At 44.9% G+C, this 22,966-nt stretch overlaps 1 protein-coding gene across 14 annotated transcripts in view; it reads left to right on the forward strand.

Moving 5' to 3' along the window:
* The window catches only part of CD44 (CD44 molecule (Indian blood group)), a 90,528-nt gene extending 72,435 nt beyond the window's left edge, over positions 1 to 18,093 (forward strand). For 13 of the 14 annotated variants that reach the window (XM_030332046.1, XM_030332049.1, XM_030332048.1 and 10 more), the window contains 4 exons: positions 2,398 to 2,463; positions 6,153 to 6,224; positions 8,542 to 8,620; positions 14,991 to 18,093. In XM_030332046.1, the coding sequence (XP_030187906.1) occupies positions 2,398 to 2,463; positions 6,153 to 6,224; positions 8,542 to 8,620; positions 14,991 to 15,195 (422 nt within the window). In that variant the 3' untranslated portion in view covers positions 15,196 to 18,093. The remainder of the gene's footprint in view (positions 1 to 2,397; positions 2,464 to 6,152; positions 6,225 to 8,541; positions 8,621 to 14,990) is intronic. The other variant, XM_030332061.1, reaches the window with a different exon arrangement.
* The last annotated feature ends 4,873 nt before the right edge of the window (positions 18,094 to 22,966 follow it).

Here is a 22,966-nt window from a genome sequence, read left to right on the forward strand (position 1 = left end):
GCGTGAGACTTCTTTTCTCAAATAACAGTCTCCCCTGCTTCTCCCTCGCTTTGTTCCCCCATTTGCATTAAGAAACTTACACTGAAGAAAAGAGAACTAGAAATACCACCTCTGGTTAACGGACGAGAACTGGAATTGTTCCTCCTTGTGCCCTTCCCACTCAACCATTGAATTATACTAAATATCTGTGATGGAAAAAACATATATATACATATGTATATATATATACATATACACACACAAATATATATATAAATTTATTTATTTATAGCAAGATCTTTCTCTCCTTCCCCTCAAAAAGAATAAATCTTATGAGAACCCAATATAGAAAACAGATGGTATCTGTGAGGCTCTGACTGATACGGGGACAGAAGACTCAGAATACCACCTGCTTGGATTCTTTCCTCTGGGCTGCTCACCATAGAGGTTCTGGAAAAACAAAAAACACAACAGTTTTTAAAAATACTGACTTTGGGGATATTGGTATGACAAAGCTCCTTACACCCTTTGGTTCTTTTTTTCACCATGGTTCTGCGCTCAGTTATGAAAACAATCCAAGCAGCACTGTCGGTTTTCTTCCAGAGAAATGAATCTCAGAGCGCTGCCTGGTTTCTCCCGGCAAAACAAGGCCTGTTGGGCAATTGAATGCATTTAAATTTAACATGGCAGTTTTAACGGCAATGGTATCATAGAAGGGCTAAATGGCCTATTTGTGAGTAAATAAAACTCTTTCTGCAAAATGGATATTCACATACGCTGAGTCCTTCTGAATTCCGTGGTCAAACAGAGTTTTCATGGTTCTCCATGGATTAAATGATTAGTGAGTGATCTGTCATCCTTGGTTTTCTTCCAAACCACTCAGATACAGCTTATTTCTTCCCATACATTTTTCTCAGTCTTTATGCTTAATATTAAGAACTAAAACATTTGCACTTGTGGTAGTGGTGGCGGTGGTGATGGTGGAGATGATGATGGTGGTGGCATTGGGGCTGCTCATATTGGCGTTTCAGCGAATGCTATTTTCAGGTATTCTAACCAAGAAACAAAGCAATCTGATTTCTCCGTACAATTATACAAGAGATTACAGGTCGCCTATTTCTGCCTTCTCAAATCAAAGACATGGTGATGATCAGATTACCTTAATCTTCGTAATGGGTGACTACAGCCACTTTATGAAACCATTGTCCCTTTTGTTATTGCTGTTTGTCTTCTTTTTGCTTTGTTGTTGCTTTGCTTTTTTTTTTTTTTTTTTTAAAGATTCCAGTGTAGTGTTGGAAATGTGTGGGGAAGAGGGAGAAGAGCAGGGGTTCCCATATGCTGAATCCAAGATTTGACCTGTGGATCCAGATTGTAGCAACCCAAAAGCTCGCTTCAATCTAAAGGCCTTTTGCCGATGGATGATTGAGGGGATAGAATTATATTAACTCTTGGTGTTGAAAACTACAGATTTCATTTTTGAAAAATATTGGGTTTTTTTGAAACATACTCTAATAACCAGGTCCATATTTTTCACAGGTTAGCTATCTCCTTATTCCTTTTTCATTTGTCTTCTGACTTTTTTCTCTAAATAAGCAGTTGAGCTTTCCCTCTGAATCTTTACATAATTCAACACCAAGATCCTTTACTCACCAAAACCATTGTCTATTTCCTGCCTCAGAGAAAGCTCTTTATTTTTTTTTTTTTAATTTTTTTTTTCAACGTTTATTTATTTTTGGGACAGAGAGAGACGGAGCATGAACGGGGGAGGGGCAGAGAGAGAGGGAGACACAGAATCGGAAACAGGCTCCAGGCTCTGAGCCATCAGCCCAGAGCCCGACGCGGGGCTCGAACTCACGGACCGCGAGATCGTGACCTGGTTGAAGTCGGACGCTTAACCGACTGCGCCACCCAGGCGCCCCCTCAGAGAAAGCTCTTTAAATGGCTCATGCTCTGAGCCAGAGAGTACATCCACACCCAGTGATCACGTTTGTGTAATTCAAAGCGTATCATCTTCATTTCAAAAACACAGTATCAGGTTCCAACCTCAGACCTGAGAAGACATCGTAATATTTTTGTTGGAGTATTATGGTTATTAGATTTCTATCAAAACTGCACTTCCCGTGGTCATCCTGGATGGTCTGTGCTGTCCCAGTTTCTTTACTGTTGATCAAAGCTCTAGCCTCCTCACCAGGGGGTCAAGCGATGAACAGTAATTAGTACCAATGAAGCCGTTCAAGGCTCCTTTGCCGTTGCTTTTTGGTGACTCTTAAAAGCCTGAACTTGGTGAGGGGCTGTCCGACAACGCAAAAGTGAGGAAGGGCAGATTCCCTGGTTCCTGGAACGTATCCCCTGTTACTGGAACAGATTCCCTGTAACGGGAACACCCAGTAAAGACCCCTTTCTAATTGCTCCTTACAGAAGACCAAGACTCGCCAGTTCACCCCAGTGGGAGGTCCCATACGACTCATGGATCAGAATCAGCTGGTGAGTTTGAGCTGCTTGAGTAATTTACTGTTATCATCATCTGAGCCTACTTAATAAAGTATGAGTCAGTGTCTCAAGAAGAGCGGTTCTCAGACTTCCTTATGCATCACTATCACAGAGAGTGCTTATTAAGTCACACTGCTGATGAAAATATTATGGCGTTAGCTACAGTACCCTGTGCGGAGGGTTACGCTTAATGCTTTCCACAGGTTTCATCATTTAGTCGTGAAAACGATGCCCTGCGACAATTGTGGTTATCCCAATTTTAATCGTTATGGAATTGAGTCTCAAATCCCTTAAGCAGCGTCCTCAGTGTATGGAGAAGCTGGGATCAAGCCCAGACCGTTCTTCCTCCAAAACCCACGCTCTTATTAATCTGGTGTAGTGCAATGTTAAATTGAGACCCTACTTGTATTCTTCCTGATCCTTCCACACAGAAGACTCTCCTCCGGCGCCATAGTTCTCAAAGTGCAGTCCCCATCCCTGCGGCATCAGCATCACCAGGGAACTTACTAGAAAGACAAATGCTCAGGCTCTACCTCAGACCTGCTGCATCGGAAACCTTAAGGATGCGTAAAGCAGTTAGCGTAACCCCCAGAACAGGGTACCTAGCATTTACTGAGAACGTACTGTGTGCTAGGGACGTTGTTCTAAACACTTCACATGTGCTAGGTTGGACCATAGGAGACTGTCCTTTTTTTAGGTCAACAGCCAAAGAGCCACAGTTTCGTGTGGTTCATCTAATATTACCATATTTCATCATCCTACAAACCCTGTGACTTATGTAAGTACTGTTATCATCCCGTGTTACAGACAAGGACACTAAGACCCAGAGAGGGCAAGTACCATGGCTGGGTTGACATGACTGGTGAGTTGAGCGGTGGAGCCAGCTTTCAAGCCCTGGGGGTCTCATAATGCCTCTATAAGCCCGTTCTGGAGAAAGCACTCCGTGATGACCATAATTACGGCCAGGCGTGTATGATTAAGTGGATACACATTTGCCGTGACTCAGATCCCACCCATGGAAATATTACTCCAGGCAACAGAAGTCTGACATGAGGCAGGTTTACCTGTGACCGAAAATGGTGGGGCCACTGAGAGGTTGTGTGTCCCTGGTATCGTCAGTCCAGGTGATCCATGAAAACCAGGTAAATCCATATGAACCACGGTCTGTCCTTCACGCCTAAGTCGGGGCCACGGTTGCCTCCAGGCCTAAAGGTTCACACACTTAAAGCAGATATGAAGGTGGGTATTTACATGGTGCTTTGGTAATAAGCTTTTATGTAAGAGCACGGGATATAGGGGTTCATTAGAAATGTTTCTAAAATAAAGACAGAAGTCGCAAGGTCTCTAGGTTCCGTGGTTGGGGCATTTACCAAATTAGCCTTTTTACGTTTCCTTTAAGTTTCCTTCTTAGTAAAAAGGGGACCAGGATACCTGCCTCAGTTACCTCCCAGAGTTCTCGTGAAGAACGTGAGGTATCAGGAAAATGACAAAATCTTGGAAATGATAGGGAGTTATTATTAAAACACATGCTCTCTAAAATTAAGAGGCCCCAGTTACTCCAAGTGTGGTCCTTGGACCAGCCACTGGGACATCAACCTAGGAGCTGGCTGGAAATGCAGAATCCCCAGCCATCCCAGGCCTACTGAGTCAAGGTCTGTGTTTTAACCAGACCTCCCCCCATACCGGGTGTGCCCTGAAGTTTGAGAAGCTCTGTCCTGGACTGTTCTTCTCACAGTTGAGGCCAGTTGAATGATCTCTGTGCACACGTCTCAGGTCAGCTCTCATCTCCAAATTACAGTGTCAAGTGTCCCTCTTTGCAGAACTGGCTTTCCTAGCCAGCCCTACCCCGGCTGGGTTTGCAGACCTCTAGGGTGCAAGGTGAGGCCTGCTGCATCTCGTCCATCTTCTTTGGCTTTTGCTTGAAGTGAGAATCAGGTGGGCGGGAGCGGTCTCTTTTGTTTGATTCCTGCGCCGGTGTCTATTGTTCAAGTAGGAGGTTTCATCTTGTTGCACACACACCCCGATCTTTCCTTGCTGGGAGCGCTTTTTTTGAAAACCGAAATCAAGAGATTAAGATCCATTAGTGGCCTCCTTTTCAAATATCGAAGGCTGCTGTGAGTCCGAGAAAGACCAGTGAGAGTGTCTGCACCACTTAGATGGTTTTCAAGCCCAAAGATCTCCAGGGTGCATGGCCCACATCCAGTCACCTGCACAGGTGAAAACCTGCCAGTGACCAAGGACTCTGGGAGGCGGCCGGAAAAAGCACCTTGGACTCCTTCTCAAGTCTGTAAAGTAAGAGGCCACTCTCAAAGTGACATGAGGGATGTTGAATGGCCAGAAGTCTAGTCAGAATTTGTTTTGTTCCATTTCAAGGTTAACAAAAACAGGAGATTGTATAAACAGGAGTCGGCTGCTCTAAGATAACCACCAACATCGAGATTTCACTGTCCACTCTGCACAGTCTAAAGTTTGACTGTCCTTGGAAATCTTCATGTACTTCAAGCCTGGCCATCTTCATGCGTTGCTTAGCCAAACAGGCTGCCCTGATTACTTTTTTGTCTTCCCTCGGTGGACTTTTAGAGTTTTGCAGTGGGTTCCCCGTTGGTAGGGGGAAATAGTTCATTTTCGTGGGATGTTTTCAAATTTTGTTCTGAAGCAGTGGAGGAGGCATAAAAAACACAAGCAAAAAAAAAAAAAAAAAAAAAAAAAAAAAAAAAAAAAACCAAAGCATTAACTCAGGTGAGTCTCTTCACAGATGTCTTAGAAGTTTCCTTTAAAACATGATGACTCCCTCATTTTGATGAGCCTCCCGTTCGGACTTGTGGATGCTTTGTCTTGCGACACTCCCTTCCAGCTTGAGCTGTTTTGTTTGTTTCCTTGTCGTGTTTTGTAGTGGTAGAAAATATTCATTCTTCTGAAAAGGCATGTTCCAATAACATAATAGCGGGGACTCTACCTAGGGTGATTTTTTTCTAGACAGAAAGGGTCACTATCCCCTAAACCCTTATTTTTTAATATTTATGCTTGTGTCCAGGAAGACACTCGCTGCAATTGTTAGATATGCTTCGGAGTTTCTGGAGCATATGAATCCTCTAGGGATCTTGTTAAGATGAAGATTCTAGTTCAGTAGGGGTGAGGCCTGCGATTCTGTAGTCCTAGCAAGCTCTCACATGGGACACCTCCGCAGCTGGTCCAGGGACCCCACTTTGAGTAGCAAGGTCCTGAATCAGAACGGAGCTGCTTCACACAATTCCCATCTTTGCGTCCTTCTTTAAACCTCTGTAAATGACGGTGAGGTGGATTTTATTCTCATCCCCATTCTCCGAATGAGAAAACTGAGACTTGGAGAGGGTAGCTTGACTCAGCAGACGTTGCTGGCAAGAGGTGGAGGCAGGACTCGAACCCAGGACTGCCCTGCCCTGGAGCCCAAGCTCTGAAACACTGTGCCGCACCACTGGTGAGAATTCTCCTGTTCTTGATGAAAGTAACACTTCCAGACCTCAGCCTTAACCAAACCAACTTTTCTGGGGAGATGTCTTTCGTGTAACACTTTATAAATGTCTGTGTCTTGAATCTATAAATAGCTGCGATCGTAGAGTGGTCGGCCCTGTGTACTGCTCTGTAAGGAGCTCGTGGTCACGCATTCCAAACTTGGGTTGAGAGATGTTGTTTCTTCCTCTCAGGGCACACAAGTGGAAGTCAAGAAGGTGGGGCGAACACGACCTCCGGTCCTACGCGGAAACCTCAAATTCCAGGTAAGTTTCAATCTCTGAAGCCAAAAAAAAAAAGGGGGGGGGGAGGGACTAAAACACATTCTTGGGGCACCTGGGTGGCGCAGTCAGCCGAGCGTCCAACTCTAGATTTCTGCTAGGTCATGATCCCAGGGTCGTAGGATCGAGCCCCGAGGGCTCCACGCTCAGCATAAGCCTAAGGTTCTCTCTTCTCTCTCTCCCTCTGACCTTCCCTCACTCACATGTGCACTCTCTCTCTCTAAAAAAAAAAAAAAAAAAAAAAAAAAGGCATATTCTTTGCAAGCTAAAGGGTGAACGAGAGCACTTGGTAGGAAAGAATGAAACTCTCTTTTTCTCTGGGACCCACAGATTGAATGAGCTAACATTCAGACCTGTTCCTGGCCTATCCCAAAGAAGTGACACGTTAGTGACTAATGCTTCCTTCCCAAATGACTGACTCTATGGACTTTATGCCGTATCCAGGTCCTTCCTATCCCCGCCCAGTTTCCCCTTAATTTCTGGGTTTGGGGTGAAGCGTGCGACTTTCCTCTCACACTGCAGACGGTGAGGAGATGTAAAGGCCATGTGTGTGGAGTGGAGTAAAAACATTCTTCTGATCCCCAAACTGCTTTTTCTCGAGGGACAGCCTTTACTGATCCAGACAGAAGAAAAGTGTCTAAATGAGTCACATTGCGGGGTGAGGAGGCTGGGACCCCTGGCTCTCCTGACCATCAAGATTTAAGGCACTTGAGGCAAATTCTTGATCTGATTGACTTGGGCTCAAAACCGAGCATTTGGTGGGGTGGGGATGGGGGGATTACAAAGAAGGAACGGTTTTCCTAGGGTTGTAAATTCTCTTTTTAACCTTCCCCTCTTCAGAGGCCTCCAAGCTGAGCCTCCCTCGGGGGAAGGGGAGAATGTAGGAATCACTTCATCCCCCTGCCTCGGCTTGCCAGAGCCCTCTCTCTGAGCTGGGAGAGGAGCAAATGGAGAGACGCGGCGGGCTGCTGGGGATGTGGGGGTGGCGGACGTGCAATTTGCAATATTCTTCCCTGCTCTAACGAGGGTGAATGTGAGGCATCTCAGAGGAAAGACCAGAGAAAAGAACAGAAATGGTATCTCCTGTTGGCCTCCCCACCTCCTGACTCCACCTCCCTCCCCAAAGTCACCTAACCAGGTGGAGGTCCGGCAGAGGCAGTCCTGCCCTGGACATGGGAGGAAAACCAAGACTCTCAAAGACGAATGGATGACCTATGACTTCGCACTCTTCTTGGTGCTTGAGCTCTAGCTCATTGCACAGACACACAACCCACTTGGCAAGGGAATTGATTCAAGTTGTCAAGTCATGTTTTTATCCCATTAAAGCTTGATTTTAAGACCTGTATATAACACGTTAGTGGTCCACAAGTAATACATGATTACTGGAGACATTTTAAAAATTCACACCAGAGGACAAAAATATAAATCATTTCTTATCTACCTCACCACCCAGAAATATGGTTACCATTTTCATATACGTCCCTCCCATCATTTAAAAATGTAATTTCTATACAAAAATGTAATTACATCACGCATGCTGTGTAGTAAGTCACCACTCCCAACTGGTTGCTCGTTACGTTTCCAACGCCATTAAATATCCTTCTCCTGTTATCAGAGCCCATACTATAGTGAGTATACCCTAATTTATGTAACTGATCCCTTACTATTATTTTAGGTCATTTTCAACTTTCACTAATATAAATAACACAGCAGTGAACATCTTCATAACTAATTCTGAGGCGCTGTAAATTCCCGGAAGTGTAACTGTTGGCTCGAAAGTATGCACATTTGGAAGGATGAGTTTTGCCTAATGACCACCATCCCGCCCTGTTGAATGTGCATAAGTTCAGACCTCTGCAGGAGTGTCCTTTATTTATCCACTAAGTACACGGTCCCTTTTTGTGTTTCTTCATAAAACGTAAGGTGGATGTTCTTATATAGGAGAAGAATGTTCCTTTTAAGGGAAACATAAATGTCCTTTAGTCTGCTTAATAACATCGCACCAAAAGCTTTTACAAGTTTCTGCAGGTGATTCTCTGATTTTCTGGAGACACGCCTCTTCTGGAGGAACTTGAAAATTCTGACCGGTGATAAGAGTTTAAAACAAGAGGCCTGTTGGGCACACGCCTATAGCAGAATTGTTCTAGTATTATCTGCCAGTTGGCGAGGCCGTTTGGCCAGACTCAACCTGTGGTGCTGAGTGTAGTTCTTGTTCGGACCAGGTCAATTTATAAAGTGCATTTTTGTTTTTATAAAGTGTATTTCCCAAGCTCACAGGTGTCTTTTGGTTCACTCTCACCAGAATGGCTCATCATCTTGGCCTCCCTCCTGGCCTTGGCTTTGATTCTTGCCGTCTGCATTGCCGTCAATAGTCGAAGAAGGTAAGGGGATGCACCTTGGGGCCTTTGCTTTGAAAGGACGTCACTTAAATGTGGGCTTTGCGTGCTTGCTATTCAGAGTGTAGCCCCTGGAACCAGTGGCCTCGACACTCTGGGATCTTGCTAGAAATGCAGAATCTGGGGCCCCACCCAGATGTCTTGTGTCAGAATCTGTGTCTTGACAAGATTCCAGGGATTTGGGTGCAGTTCAAGAAGCCCTGCTTTTGCACATTCTTTAGATAAAACAGACACTGTGATTATTTGGAACATCACTTTTAAACAGTGTGGAATCTTTTGAGGTTCTTCATTTTTCAGGGTTGAACCCTTGGAGATTCCATCTGATGAAAGTTATAAAATATCTCACTGGGAAGGCATAGGAGTATGTACTCATTCATTGATTGATTAAACAATATTTAGTAAATGCATCCATATTGCAGAAATCGCTGTATAAAGATCTAGGAATTGGTCATCTTCTTTAGTCTGTCTAACGCCCACAGAACCTTCTAGAACCCTTACCTAAAATAGGCATTGGATTTCTATGGGTTTCTTGCTGTCTTCGTTTGTTGTTGTTGTTTGTAACGATACCGTTTTCTCTTTTCTGGGAACTATAGTTGAAAGGATTTGGGTTATTGCTTAGGAAGAGCTCCCCAACAGTCTATGAAATGATGAAGAATTTTCCTTTAAAAAGTCTGAATAAAGACTGTCAAACAGCATGTGGGCCGTGTGTATAGCCTCAAAGGTCCCTCTCTCTCCCTGCCTCAACCAAGGCCTATCACGCTGCAAGTTATTTAAATAATACATATACCTGATTTAGCTGTGACCAGGCTCAAGAAGTAACACCACCCAAAGTGAAATGAATGAAAATAGTCATTCTGGCAACAGAGGACATGAATTTTGACAGGGTACATAGTATTCTATGAGCATAAGTCTAAATTTCCTGCTCAAAATGCTCTAAAGATGCCTTATTTTCCCCTGAGCATATGTAGAGGAACATTAAACCTTCTGTAAATGTCCCTTGAGATTGCTTCTTACACGGTATAAGAATCTTATTTCCAAGTCGGGCTACCTTTATTGTGTCACTAGATCATCTAACAGGCCAGCAAATGCCCCTAGCTTAGGGAGAAGATCTGGAGAAAATGCTAGAATGTTTCTTGTTGGCTTTTGTAAAACAACAAACAGCCAATTCTATTGCCATGTGCAGCCCATGCAGTATCTCTCTCCGAGGAAATCAAATAATGTCACTTTACCCTGGTACGAGTTCATAAAAGTACTGTATTGAAGTCGATAACTGTTGCTCTCTGTACCTTTGAGAGAATAATACAAAAATTACTCATGATAGCCAATTGTATAAGGAACAAACACTAGGAAAAGAAATCCGAAAGACCTCCTAGAAGCCTCTCCTGACTAAATGGAAAGAGATTTTGTTTGCTGAATTTGAATAATGTGACTTGAGGGAGCCCTTACAAAGAGTCTTTATACTCTCCCTCAGCCTTCTTGTTTTCTCTTAGATTACTTTTGCTCAATTAAAGATGAATTTCCCATTGTTGAAAATGCGTCCTTTTGTTCCAGGGCCTAGACTGTACCCCTTCTGCTCACATATACACATATTCAGCTTTGCGCATGTCGCCATAGAAACGCTGGCCCCAGATGCCGTCCATGTGGGAAATTCTTCAGAGAAACATCTCAGCTGTCTCTGAGAGCAGCTGGAGCCCGTACAGAGGGGCTGGTTAGCTCATACGTCACTCCCCATCATGTCAGCTGCAAAAAGGGGCCTCACGGCTGCCCTCCCCCTTGTCCCAAGACCAGTAGTCACCCTAGCAACAGGCAAACAGGGACACGCGGGATCCGGCACAGCGAGTATCTCACCGGGAAAGTAGCTGCTTGGACGCCGTAAATTACTATGTCCTGATTAGATAATCTAAACCAGATTTGCCACGCAGCTAAGAGGGTGGTTAACGGCTGCACGGGCCCCTTAATGTGCACTGCGTTTCTAAAGCCGCAAGCCCATTCCTAATCCTCTTAAAAGGCTGGGGCCTTTCTGCTTTGAACGTTACATTTGAGAGAGATCCAGAATCCTATTTTCATCAAAGAAAGTTCGGTGGAAAGTAAAGACCTGTGACAGGCTTCCATGTATTTAGCAGACATCTTTCGAGTAGCTCCTCTGACTCCGTGCTGGCGAGGAAGAAGAGAAGACTAAAAGTGGAAAGGGTGCCGTCTCGTCCCAGAGAACCTTAAGGTTTAGCGGCAGTGTTGACTTATTGGATCTGAGTCAGCTGATTGAGAACATACTGTGTGCCAGGCACTGGTGTATGAATCTTGGTTAAAAGACGGAAGCGGAAAAGCAGTTCGTGACCTTGGCCTGCCAGGGTTGACCGCGGGCCTCCACGACGAAGCGATCTGTGAGTCACGCCTGCTAAAGATGCCAATTTAGGGGTCCTATTATTTCAAGCTTTTCCCACCTCCACGTCCTCTTTCCTTGCTGTTGCTCATGTAACCAGACTCCTTGAATTTCAGCTTTCCAATGGAAATCCTACTTCATTCCATTTCCTTAAGAGCAAACGGTTGTGTTAGGAGTCAGTTGGGTTGGTAGATAGCAGATGGGGCCCAACAGAAGTTAGGTGTCTTTCCCCTGAAGAATTGATTTGACGTGTATGAAGAGGAGAAAAAAAAAAAAAAGTGAGAGGACCTTATGAGACAAGGTCTCACAAAACAGAAATGATTCAAGGATGTTTGTCTACTGACTGTGCAGAAAAGGCCTTCACCGGCTGTCTGCGTCAGGGGAATAATCATCTTTTGTGTAAACAGCCATCTGCCCTCTGCTTAGTAGGTCCCCTCTAGAAAGCTCCATGGTTTAGAAACGCTTTCCTTCTCTCAAGCTACGGGCAAGCTCATTGCAGTGTGTGTCCATCCAATCTCATCCTGTCCTCTGTAACAAAGCTGTGCACTAGAACTTCAGTAGTGATGGAAATGTTCTACATCTGCCCTAACTCACAACCACCAACCACTTGTGGCTCCTACGCCCTTGACGTGTGGCTAGTTTGACTGAAGAGATGAATTTTTAACTTTGTTTACTCTTAATTGGTTTTGCATTTCAATAGCCGCGTGTGGCTAGTGGCCACCATACCGAATGGCACAACTCTAACACAATGCAAAACAAATCTCTAAATATCTTTAAGGTTTCTCAGGTGGAAGAGACCTAAGAGCAGGGGTGAAGCTACTCCCCTGTAATCTTTCAGGATACATTCCTCCATGCCCTAAATGTGTGCTACCTGGTTTCCTACCCCACCCTCTCCTGGTAAGGCCCCAGTATGGCTCCTTCCGTTTCTCGTGGTCACTGTTTGCTCAGCGGATCGACGCCTGAGATTTAAGGAGAAAGATGATGAAGAGGGATGCGATTCTGTAGAGATCTCTGACCTTTGGAGTCAGAAAATCTAAGTTGCAGATACTCTGTTTCCTGCCGTAACTAGTCGTGTAGCCTCGGACGGTACCCTTGACTTCTTGGACTCCGTCTCTGGTTTTACATAATGAAGAGGTTGGGCCGGGTGACCTCTGAAGTCTCCTCAGCTCTAGTGTTCTTTCTGAAATAACGAAGAAGAATGAAAAAATTAGAGCTTGTCTTTTTAAAGTACTTATTAATGCTTCTGAGTTGGTGAACCGTGAAGATTTTGAGAGCGTGGTGCTCTCAGAGAGGCATAGACTCTCCCGCCCTTTCCCCATACCTCGCCCTGTGCACCTCTCTCATTGGCCGCTTCTGAGCTCTATCCTCTTGTGATAAACTGGTGATGTAGTAAGTTTTAAAAAAAGAACTTATTGATGCCTAGAGCCCCGGGTATTGGACTAGTTATTTATGAGAAGCATTCTGTCCTCCTGGAAGAACCCAGATAACAGAGACACATAAATCCAAAGGGAAATGGGGGGCAGGCCAGACCCAAGCACAATATTTCTGCGCCCTACAGGTCCAGTGTTACCCACTTTTAAAATCAGCTTTGTTTAGTGGCGCCTGGGTGGCTCAGTCGGTTGAGCATCCGACTTCAGCTCAAGTCATGATGTCACAGTTTATGAGTTTGAGTCCCACGTCAGGCTCTGTGCTGCCAGTAGAAAGCCTGCTTTGGAGTCTACGTCCCCTGCCCCGCCCCTGCTCTGCCCCTCCCCAGTTCGTTCTCGCGCTCTCTCTCTCTCTCTCTCTCATACACACACACACACACACACACACACACAAATAAACATAAAAAATAAATAAATAAAATCAGCTTTGTTTAGACTACATAATATGAATCCCAAACTCCTGCCTGTGCACCATTTTTTACAATTATTAATCACTTTCCTACAATGTTTCATTCAACTTCGAAATCACCCATTAGGTCAGCAAATGGGATTTGGTTTAATGAGACACCTTCCCTCCAAAGAACACCTGAGGTACCATTTGAGAATTTAAAATAATGCAAGCAGAGTTCCACCTTCAGCCTTCTGGGCCGTCTTCACAGTAAATATAGTGACCAGGTGGAGGCAGCCAGAAGAAACAAGCAAGACCCAAATTCATGTGGCTCTGGTTATATGAACAGCGACAGCCAGTGCTTCTCGAAAATTTCCTGTGTTCCAGATTCTGTCCTAAGTGCTCATCCGAGGCCTTGGCTTTGTCACCCCATTTAGTGAGAGCAACAAATAATAGCAATAATGGACTCATGTGTCAGTGCTGGGCTTTGTTTCAAGGGCTTTCCACAATCCTGTGAGATTGGTACTCTTAATAGCCCGATGTTACTGTTAAGAAAACTGAGGCTCAGAGAGGTTAAATGAGCTGTCCCAGGTCACACAGCAATAAGGTCTCAAAACCAAGTCCCTACCCTTGTCTATGTGGACCGCACAAGGCGCAGCCCCACAGATTTGCTCCAAAGTCCAAGCAACCCTCCCTCCGCCCCTCATCAAGCACGCATCGTGCCAGAGGAGACAGGATCTACCTCCTGTTGAGGAGGTATAATTTCTATTTCCCCAAATAAGAGATTAAAGTTTATGGCCTTGGCAGTTCTAGAGGGAATGGCCCATGGTCATGAATAATAGACGCTTTGTCTCTACAACTCCAAACATCCAGCGGCAAAGTGAACAATTCCGACTTCATACTGTTTCCAAATCTCCAGATGGTTGGCAGCATGAATAGAGCTGGGCAGAGCCCAGGCTTCTGGTCATAAAGGCGTAGATTTGAATATTGACTCTGTCTGACTAGCTATGTGACCTCAGGCTAGTTATTAAACGTCCCTGGACCTCAGTTTCCACTGCTGTGTGACTAGAATAACAGCTGCATTGCGGGATTGTGGTGAGGATTTCATGAAATTACATGTAAACCGCCTGGCATTCAGGAGGTGTCCGATAAATGCTAGCCCATTTCGCCTCTTGCCGGCCCCACTTGTAGTTGTGAGGCTCTGCAACTTGGCTTCTGTCAAGCAATCTGACTTCTAGATGTGCGGCAGGGATCCTGTTACAGGAAAGAGGAAGTATTGCATCAGGCTGGGCGGGGGAGGCAATGCTACAACGCCACGACCCGGGGACACGATCAAGGTCATGCTCTTCCATAGAAGACCTCCTTGCATTTGAATCTTAAGTAATGTTACTGAGAACCCTGGCAGCAACGGCGAACAGCTTGCCTTATATAGTTAAACCTGTGTCCAGGGTTATGGGAAGTTACCCAGTGAAAATCAACGCGGCCTTCCCCTTGTAGAAAAATGTTGCATTTTTCTCAGTCCGTGCAGTAAGAACCCTGGTAAGCAGTGTCGCCGGGGAGAGGAAGTAATGGACTTGGTTGAATACCCAAATCAGAATGATGTGTAGTCATCATGTTTGTGGTGCATCGAAGTCTGCAGAAGTTGCTAAAGTGCCTAGAAAAAGGCAAATGTTGCCGTCGCGTAGGAGGGGGAAGGAGAATTAGAACTCAGGAGTCAGACACAGAAGGGCCAGAATCGCGATTCTTCTATGGTGGACTAACTGGGGCAAGTTAGTGCGTTTTCTGAGCCTAAGGAGCTCTTCACTTGCAATAGGGGAACAATGCAAAAGGGGAACAATGCTGTGACCACGGATTCTCAAACTCAGGGGTGCATCAGACCCCCTGGCGGGCTTATTAAACCACAGACCTTAAACCCACTCCTGGAGTTCTCTGATTCAGTGCATCAGGGGTCGGGATGAGCATTTGCATTTCTAACAAGCTCCCAGGGGACGCTTTTGCTGCTGGTTTGGGGACTCGCTTTGAGAAGCACGGGGACGGTGAAGAGTCAGTAAGACAAAACCTACTGTGCCCGTCGAAAATTGTCGTGATGGTGATAGTGGTGACAACAACGATGGTGGTGTGTGTCATAGCACCTTCTCATGCGATTTTTTAAATTACTAGGTGTGGGCAGAAGAAAAAGCTGGTAATCAACAACGGTAATGGAGCGGTGGAGGAGAGAAAGGCAAGTGGACTCAACGGAGAGGCCAGCAAGTCTCAGGAGATGGTGCACTTGGTGAACAAGGAGTCCTCAGTGACCTGCGATCAGTATATGACAGCCGATGAGACGCGGAACCTGCAGAATGTGGACATGAAGATTGGGGTGTAGCGCCTACACCGTGGTGACCTGGGAAAGAAATGGCCGTTGGAGACACATCCAATTCGAGGAGCTGGGACACTTCACAGATGCAATGTGCTACTGATTGTTTCATTGGGGGATATTTTTTTTAGTATAAAATTTTCTACTCATTTTTGTTTTTGTGTTTTTTTTTTTTTAAGTCAGGTCCAATTTATACAAACAGCATTGCTTTCTGAAATGAGGGCCAAGTTAATAAGCCACAAAAATTTAACTGTTCCAGTTCCCACCTAGAAGCCTCCATCCCCTAGGATATGCTATGCATGGCTTCTAACAAAAGCCACCAATACATCTTTCTGATCCCCAGCCTTCCCTCCACTCCCCCACCTAGGCAACAGCCACCTGCCAGGGACATCCCACAGGACTAAGAGGGATTTGTCCCTGGGAGGAAATTTGGATGGGCCCTTATCCCCTCTCCTGCAGCCCGTTCCCTGGGAATTTCTTTCCAGCGGGGTAGGGGGTCAGAATGTACTGGTTACACATCCCCTTCTACAGACCTGGAAATTTTTCAGATGCTTCTGGGGAAATACCCAAAAGGTGAAGCTATTTATCTGTAGGAAGCTATTTATCTGTGTTTTTGAAATATTAAACCCTGGAGGTCCTTTGATCAGTATGATTCTTTTTTTTTTTTTTTTTTTTTTGGTTACTTTGTCAGAGGCATAAAGGGTTTAAGCTGTTCATAATAAACATCTGTACTTCCTCCACCATAACCCTTTGTGCTGTGATCCTTCGGTTTTTTTAACCAGCAAGATCTGGTTCCCAAAAACTCATCAGGAAGATGCGAGAAGGTCCTCCTTGAAAGTCTTCATCTCAGAGCCACTAAGCCCCCATTCAGGTTCACTCAACCCAATCTCAACGAACATCAAGGAACAGAGCGCTATTTCTGAGGCTTCAAAGACTTTCTCCTGTCCTAGCATTAGAATTAGGAAAGGAGAAGCTTCAGCTGCCTTTATGTGTTAATGGCCATTGTTTTTCTGCCCTGAAAAGGCTGTGAAAAGTGACCTTATGGTGCATGACCTACCATTCGTGGCACCCCATTTCATAGACACCCAAGTGATGTCCAAAACCAGTATGGAAGTACCTTTTGATCTCTTGTAGTTAAAAGAGAAGTCAATGAATATTAAAGAGAGTCCAACAGAGAGTAGCCAACTGATTGGCACAGGTTGGGGGAGAGGGGAGAGAGCTGTGTAGATCCTGTTTGAGTATTTTTATGGCTGTATTTGTTGATACTCTAACAAGCCAGTTGTCTTCCCTGATGCAGTTGCTACTCAGGGTAAGTCAAGTGCCTGGGAAGTTGCTCAGAAGGTTACAGGTCTTCCTACCATTGGAATCTTAGCACTAGATAGGCAGGTGTCTGACCAAATAAGAGAAAAATGGCTTTATCCCTCGCTTGGTGGTCTTTATTCATAAGTTCAGAAGGTCCCATTGGTCCTGGAACTTCCAAAGGTGACTTGTAATAGAAGCAATTGAATCTATAAAGAACTCCTATAAAATGGGACCTCTTACCTTATGCTTCCGTAGAAAGTCATCTGTTGCCTAAACTGATGTTTAACTGGCAATGTTTCTAAGACAGAAAGGGAGAGAGAGAGAGAGAAAAGAAGAAGAAGAAGAAAAAGAAGAAGAAGAAGAAGAGAAGAGGAGGAGGAAGGAGGAGGAAGAGGGAGAGGAAGGAGAAGAAAATAGCTCCCACATAAGTCAGGGCTGGACTTCTACATGGCGTGACTATGAAGTATCTAATTTTAAAAGAGATGCCCACTTTGTGCACATTTCCAATTTCTGTTCTCCCTTATCCACCCCCATAACCTCTTCCCAATCATGATCTTTGAAAAGTCCCTTCTATTTTCTTTTTATTTTCAAGTTGGAAGGAAGGAAATAGACATACAGCCACTCTGTTGTCACAGCCACTAGTGTCCAAGTGCTCCCTGCTTTCCAAGAGCAGAGGCTTCTGACAGGTTCACGCCAGCTCTTTAGCCACTCCGGGATCCGGTTCAGGAGAGCTATAGCAGGCTCTCGCCTGTCCCCAGATTCTCTTTGGGGCCATGGATAGTGTGAAAAGGCTCACAGCTAGGGATGATTTTCCTTTTCCAGACATTGCCAACAAATAGGCTAAGATAAGTCATTGTTTTCTATTTCATTTTAGAATCAAATATGACTTTTCCTTTTATTATTGTTGTATTTCTTACTGGATATACTTCTGTGTTTTCAAGATAGGAACTGGATAGATAGGTCTAGAGCTTGCGTCCCTTGGCTGCAGTACCCCTGCGATATTGCCTGAAGTTCGTGGAATAAGAGATAATCTCTCCCATTAAGCTGAGAGCTTAAGATGCAATTTTGCCTATAATTGTAAATCTATTGTGTCTCCTGGGAGCTGCTCTTAACACTGGGTGAAAAATAAAATGGGGCAAAAGACACCTTCACATCCACATTTTGCACATCCTAGCCTGGCAGAATGGATTCCTCCAGCAGACTCTCTCAAAGTTTTACATTGAGACCATGATGCCACAAATTGATTCCATAGCCAATGTTTAGTCAATGCTGGTACCGCAGAGGAGTGGGAGAAAGGAGTCTCTGGCTTTTCTAGAAATGTCGAGTATACTTAAGAATAAGAATGACGTGATCCATGCGACTTCATGTAATGGGTATGCCCTTTTATAAATCATTTGTGTTGCATTTTTAAAGGCTAGCTCGTTGTTCATGCATGTACAGTGACCATTGTTACTTTGATTTTTCATAGCACATCCTTCCTCTGATTTTTGTATATTTATTGATGGACAAGTGGTAACGAGGAAAGCATGATATGTATATTGTCCAGTTGAAAGCACTTATTGGAAAATACTAAAAGGCTACTATTAAAAGGCTAAAGAAAATGGACTCAGGAGTCTCTGATTTAAAGGGAATGGACATCTGGGAGGGGCAAAGGTATGATTATCTGGCTGTCTGGGTAATTGAGAACCACGAGGTTGAAAGTTGTGAAGTGCCTGAAGCTGTACACTCATCTGATGATTTCTAAAAATAAAAATCGGTCACGTGGGGGGCGCCTGGGTGGCGCAGTCGGTTAAGCGTCCGACTTCAGCCAGGTCACGATCTCGCGGTCCGTGAGTTCGAGCCCCGCGTCGGGCTCTGGGCTGATGGCTCAGAGCCTGGAGCCTGTTTCTGATTCTGTGTCTCCCTCTCTCTCTGCCCCTCCCCCGTTCATGCTCTGTCTCTCTCTGTCCCAAAAATAAATAAATGTTGAAAAAAAAAAATTTAAAAAAAAAATCGGTCACGTGGACTTCTAGCACGTGAGGGGCTTCTTTTGGAGAAAGTTTAATTTTCTATAGTAAGTGTGTGGTTCGCATAGCTCACACGAAAGATATCGTGAAGTGTTCTTTAAAAAGCTGAGATCTACTCCTGGATTTCCAGATAGACTAGTGAACACACTCCCCTCCATTCTCTCATGCAGGCCTCTGAAAAGACAATGAAGAGATATCCCAAAGTAAGCCAGTGGGATCAAAGAGAATGGAAGAAGAGACCATAGGGAAAAACAGTTTGAAGCTGGAAAGTGATAGGTCATCAGTAACTGTGCAAATTTGGAGAAGGCGAATCCTAAGCCAGCAGTGGGGAAGTTAAGAGATGAGATTTGTGAAGCAGAGCTCCTCTCCCTGGACAAAGTCTCAGAAATTGGCAGCATTAGCTACCTCTGGAATGTGCTAGAGAAGATGGGGCTAAAATTAGGAGGATGGGTTTAAAGTCTATTCGAGAACGCAGTTAGGACCCCAGATCTCCCTCTTCACTCGAAGGGCCTGAGTGACGATTTTTTCCCAATCCCAACCGATGGCCGGAAGGCTATTCTCTGAAGAGAGCAAAGTAGAGTCTCTGAGGGGAAACAAGGCACATCCAGTTGACATTAGAATACCACACTGAGATGCGAAAACACATAGAATGTTGAGACCCCCCCCCCCCAGCCTTCTCTCCCAGCTTGGCTTCCAGAATGCCAGCAGCCAATCATGTATCCATCAGACAGAAGTTCAGTCTTCCTGGGGAATCCGATAAGCCTGAGAGAAAACTCTACAGATGCCAACATGAGCGTTCCCACAAGGAAATGGCTCAGCAAAGCAAGCTACACTGAAGAGCACATCTGAAGCCACGCCAGGCACATAGGGCTTTTAGCTTCCTATGGCTTCTTGCACATCAGAAGTAGAGAGAATTCACAGAGAAGAAAACTTTAAGGAACGTCATTAATAACCTCCTTAAGGTAAGAGTAGAGAGTGTCTCGAGAACACAATGCTAGGGTAAAAAGAAACATTGAGGGAACACCTACAAAAAAGGAGCTTTTTAAATTTGAACTCAAAAGTACAAATTAAGAACTAACCTCAAGAGAAGGTTTGGAAAATAACGTTGAAAAAAATATCCCAGAAAACAGAGAAAGGCAAAGCAAAGGAAATAGGAGAAAAGATAAAAATAGAGAACCATTCTAGGAAATCTAATATGCAAATAATAGGAGTGGCAGAAAGAGAAAACAGAAAATGAAGAGGAAGAATTGGGTTTTTTTAAAGTTTTATTTATTTATTTTGAGAGAGAGCGAGCACAAGCGAGGGAGGGGCAGAGAGAGAGGGAGCAAAAGAATCCCAAGCAGGCTCTGCACCGGCAGCACAGAGCCTGATGCGGGGCTTGAACCCACAAACTCTGAGCCAAAACCAAGAGTCGGATGCACCGACTGAGCCACCCAGGCGCCCCGAAGAGGAGAAATTCATTCAAGAATAAATCAATGTTTCCCAGAGTTAAAAACACATGAATATCTAGATTCAAAGGACCAAGCGCTCGGCACAATGGATGAAAACAGACCCACACTAAAGCACATCATCTTAAAAATTCATCACAGTTGGGGCAAAGAGATTATTCTACAAGCTTCTAGAGAGGGAAAATTGAGAATTCAGAGGATTAAGAAGAATAGAATCAGGCTTCTCAACAGCCCCATGGAAGGCTGGAAACAGTGCCCTCAAAATTCTGAGAGAAATATTCCCCGGCTAGAACTGTAATTTAGATAAACCACAAATTAAGTGAAAGGGTAGAATGAAGGCGTTTCAAATATGCATTGTCTCCAAACCAGTTCACCCATTTTCAGGCGACTCCCACAGGATGGACTCCATCAAAACAAGGGACTTACCAAGAAAGAGGAAGGCATGAGATTCAGAAAGCAAAGCAAAGGGAATTTTTTCCCAAAATGATGAAAAAGGGAGATCCCAATGGAAGGGAACAGTCCGTTCAAAGCGAAGTACTGACAGTGAATGAAACAACAGAGGCTTCATGGACCTGTATGTAATTAAGAAGAAAATCACATTTTTGGTTATAGCGGTTAGCGACTGGGGCGTTAAAAACCACTCCAAAATGCAGGAACTTAAAATCGCAAACATTCGTCGTTTCTCATGAGTCTGTTCCTTGACTGGGTGCTTCTTGCTGACCCGGGAAGAGCTCAGGTGAGCACGATTGTACTCACACACGTGTCTGGCGTTAACAAACAGGTCAGCTGGCATCTTTGATGGCTTCATCTGGGATGGCTGGGAAGACGGGGCGAGTCTCTTCCTCACATGGCCCCAGTTGCCTCATCCAGGCTCAGCAGGGATCCAAGTGATGGTAGCTGCCCACAAGTCTTCTTGAGGCCTAGGCCCAGAACTGGCCATCATTCCGCCATATACTATTGCCCAAACAGATCACAAGAGCCGCCCACACTTAAAGGATGGGAACTAGATCTTCCCCCTTACGGGGAGGCGTTGCAAAGTCACACTGCAAAAAGCGTGGTTACCAGCAGGCCAATGATCGGGGTCATTCGTGTAATCAATCTATGACTGATAGGTTGAAAGGTTCTTGTGCTTGAGGGCACCTCTTATGTTGTTTATGCTTAAGTACACACACCATTTTGGCGATGTTGGCAACAGCATTGATTTAGAAAGCCATAAACAACTTCATAAATGCCATGGTTATTGGAAGAAGAAGGAGCAGGATCTTGGGGATACGTGTTCCAGATACGTGTTCCAGAGCTTGCCTGCTACAGTAGAAAGAGCGTGAGCTTTGGAATCAGAAGAACCTGGATTTTAAGACTGACTCTACCACTTAACTGTGCAACCCTGTTCACGCCTCTTAAATAATTTGAGGCCTAGGGGCACCTGGGTGGCTCAGTCAGTTAAGCCTCTGCCTCTTGATGTCGGCTCGCACCGTGATCTAGTGGTTCGTGAGTTCAAGCCCCGGGTCAGGCTCCGCGATGACAGTGTGGAACCTGCTTGGGATTCTCTCTCTCCCTCTCTCTCTGCCCCTCCTCTGCTTGTGCTCGCTCTCTCTTTCTCTCTCTCAAAAATAACTACACATTAAATAATTCGAGTTTTGATTTGCTTATCTGTAAAAGAAGGACAACAAAACCTTCATAGGGCCACAATAAGGATTAAATGAGGTAATAATATTACATGGCAACGTCTGTTAGATATCAGGTCCTCGAAAATATTAATTCTTAGGTGAATATAAATTCATATCCCTCATGCATGCAGTAGTTACTTCTCTCTTCACCATCCCCTCCAGTTTCCAGAATGCTAATCAGCTTTTAAGCTATTAAGGTGCCTGGAACCAGAATATATCGGAATCCAAGGCTCTTTGCTTTTAACAGAAAATCAAAATTTTGATTTCAGGGCAAGACTAAAGAGCAAGGGATCCAGGAAGCAGATTAGCTGGCACCCCTGGAGGAAATCTTGGCCATTCGAGCTGTGGCTGTGGATTGACCAAAGTTGTGGCTCCACCCACGACTTTGATCTAGATTTCCAGAAAGTTGCCTCACCACACCCCTACCCAGGCTGAGTCCACTCCCCCTCCCCCTGCCACCTGTTTACCTTGTCCACATGTCATCGAAGCAGGTCTTCCTCTGCCACTTAATTAATTGGCCCATGGGCCTGTCTTTTCCACAAGACAGTGAGCCTAAGGGCAGGATTTGGGTTCTGTATCTCCAGTGCACTGCAGAAGGCCCAGATCATTAATGGCCTCAAAAGTTACCCTCTACTGAACACTTACAAATACCTACAGACACCTTTGGGTCTTTCCTATAACCCACAAAGGAGAATTATCCTATTTTTAATAGATGAGGCACCTGGGGATACAGAGAAGTTCATTACTGTCCCTAAGATATACAAGTAGAAAGTCGTAAAGCCTGGAATGGAGCTCAGCTCTGTCCAGAACCTCTGACCTAACATGCTTCGGTGCCTGTAATCAGAAGTTTGGTAAATCGAGCGTCAGTGTTAAGAGGTTGTCTCCACATACTGTAAACCAGGTCAGCATGCCCTCGTTCTCTGTGCCTGGTGGGACTGACCGAGGCTTCCAGAAACCACAGGAAGGGCTGGGGAATAAGTGCGGATACATTCACTACTCAGGCCATATTGGTGATATAATTCATTCAGGAAACTGTAAACAACCTTAGAGATGCTGCCATGTTTATTGGAAGAAGAAGCAGGCCACCTGTAGATATGATTTTTGCCGTGCTGCCTGGGCAAGGGGTCAGGGGAGTAGGAAGTCTGGCTGCTTTTTTCTCCATAACCAGCACCCTGGCCTCCAGCCCCGTTCCTTGCCTGTGTTGACATCTGGTCTTCAACACCGGTAGTATGCCCATCAGGGCTCCCCATAACTCGCCTCCTCAATCCACCCCCTCAGGCTTCCAGACTGCTTGCCTCATCATGTGATGACTACTGTTTTCCAGAAATCCAGCCCAAACCACTTCCTCTTTCCTCAC

This window comes from Lynx canadensis, chromosome D1 (assembly GCF_007474595.2).
Source record: "Lynx canadensis isolate LIC74 chromosome D1, mLynCan4.pri.v2, whole genome shotgun sequence".
Taxonomy (NCBI): domain Eukaryota; kingdom Metazoa; phylum Chordata; class Mammalia; order Carnivora; family Felidae; genus Lynx; species Lynx canadensis.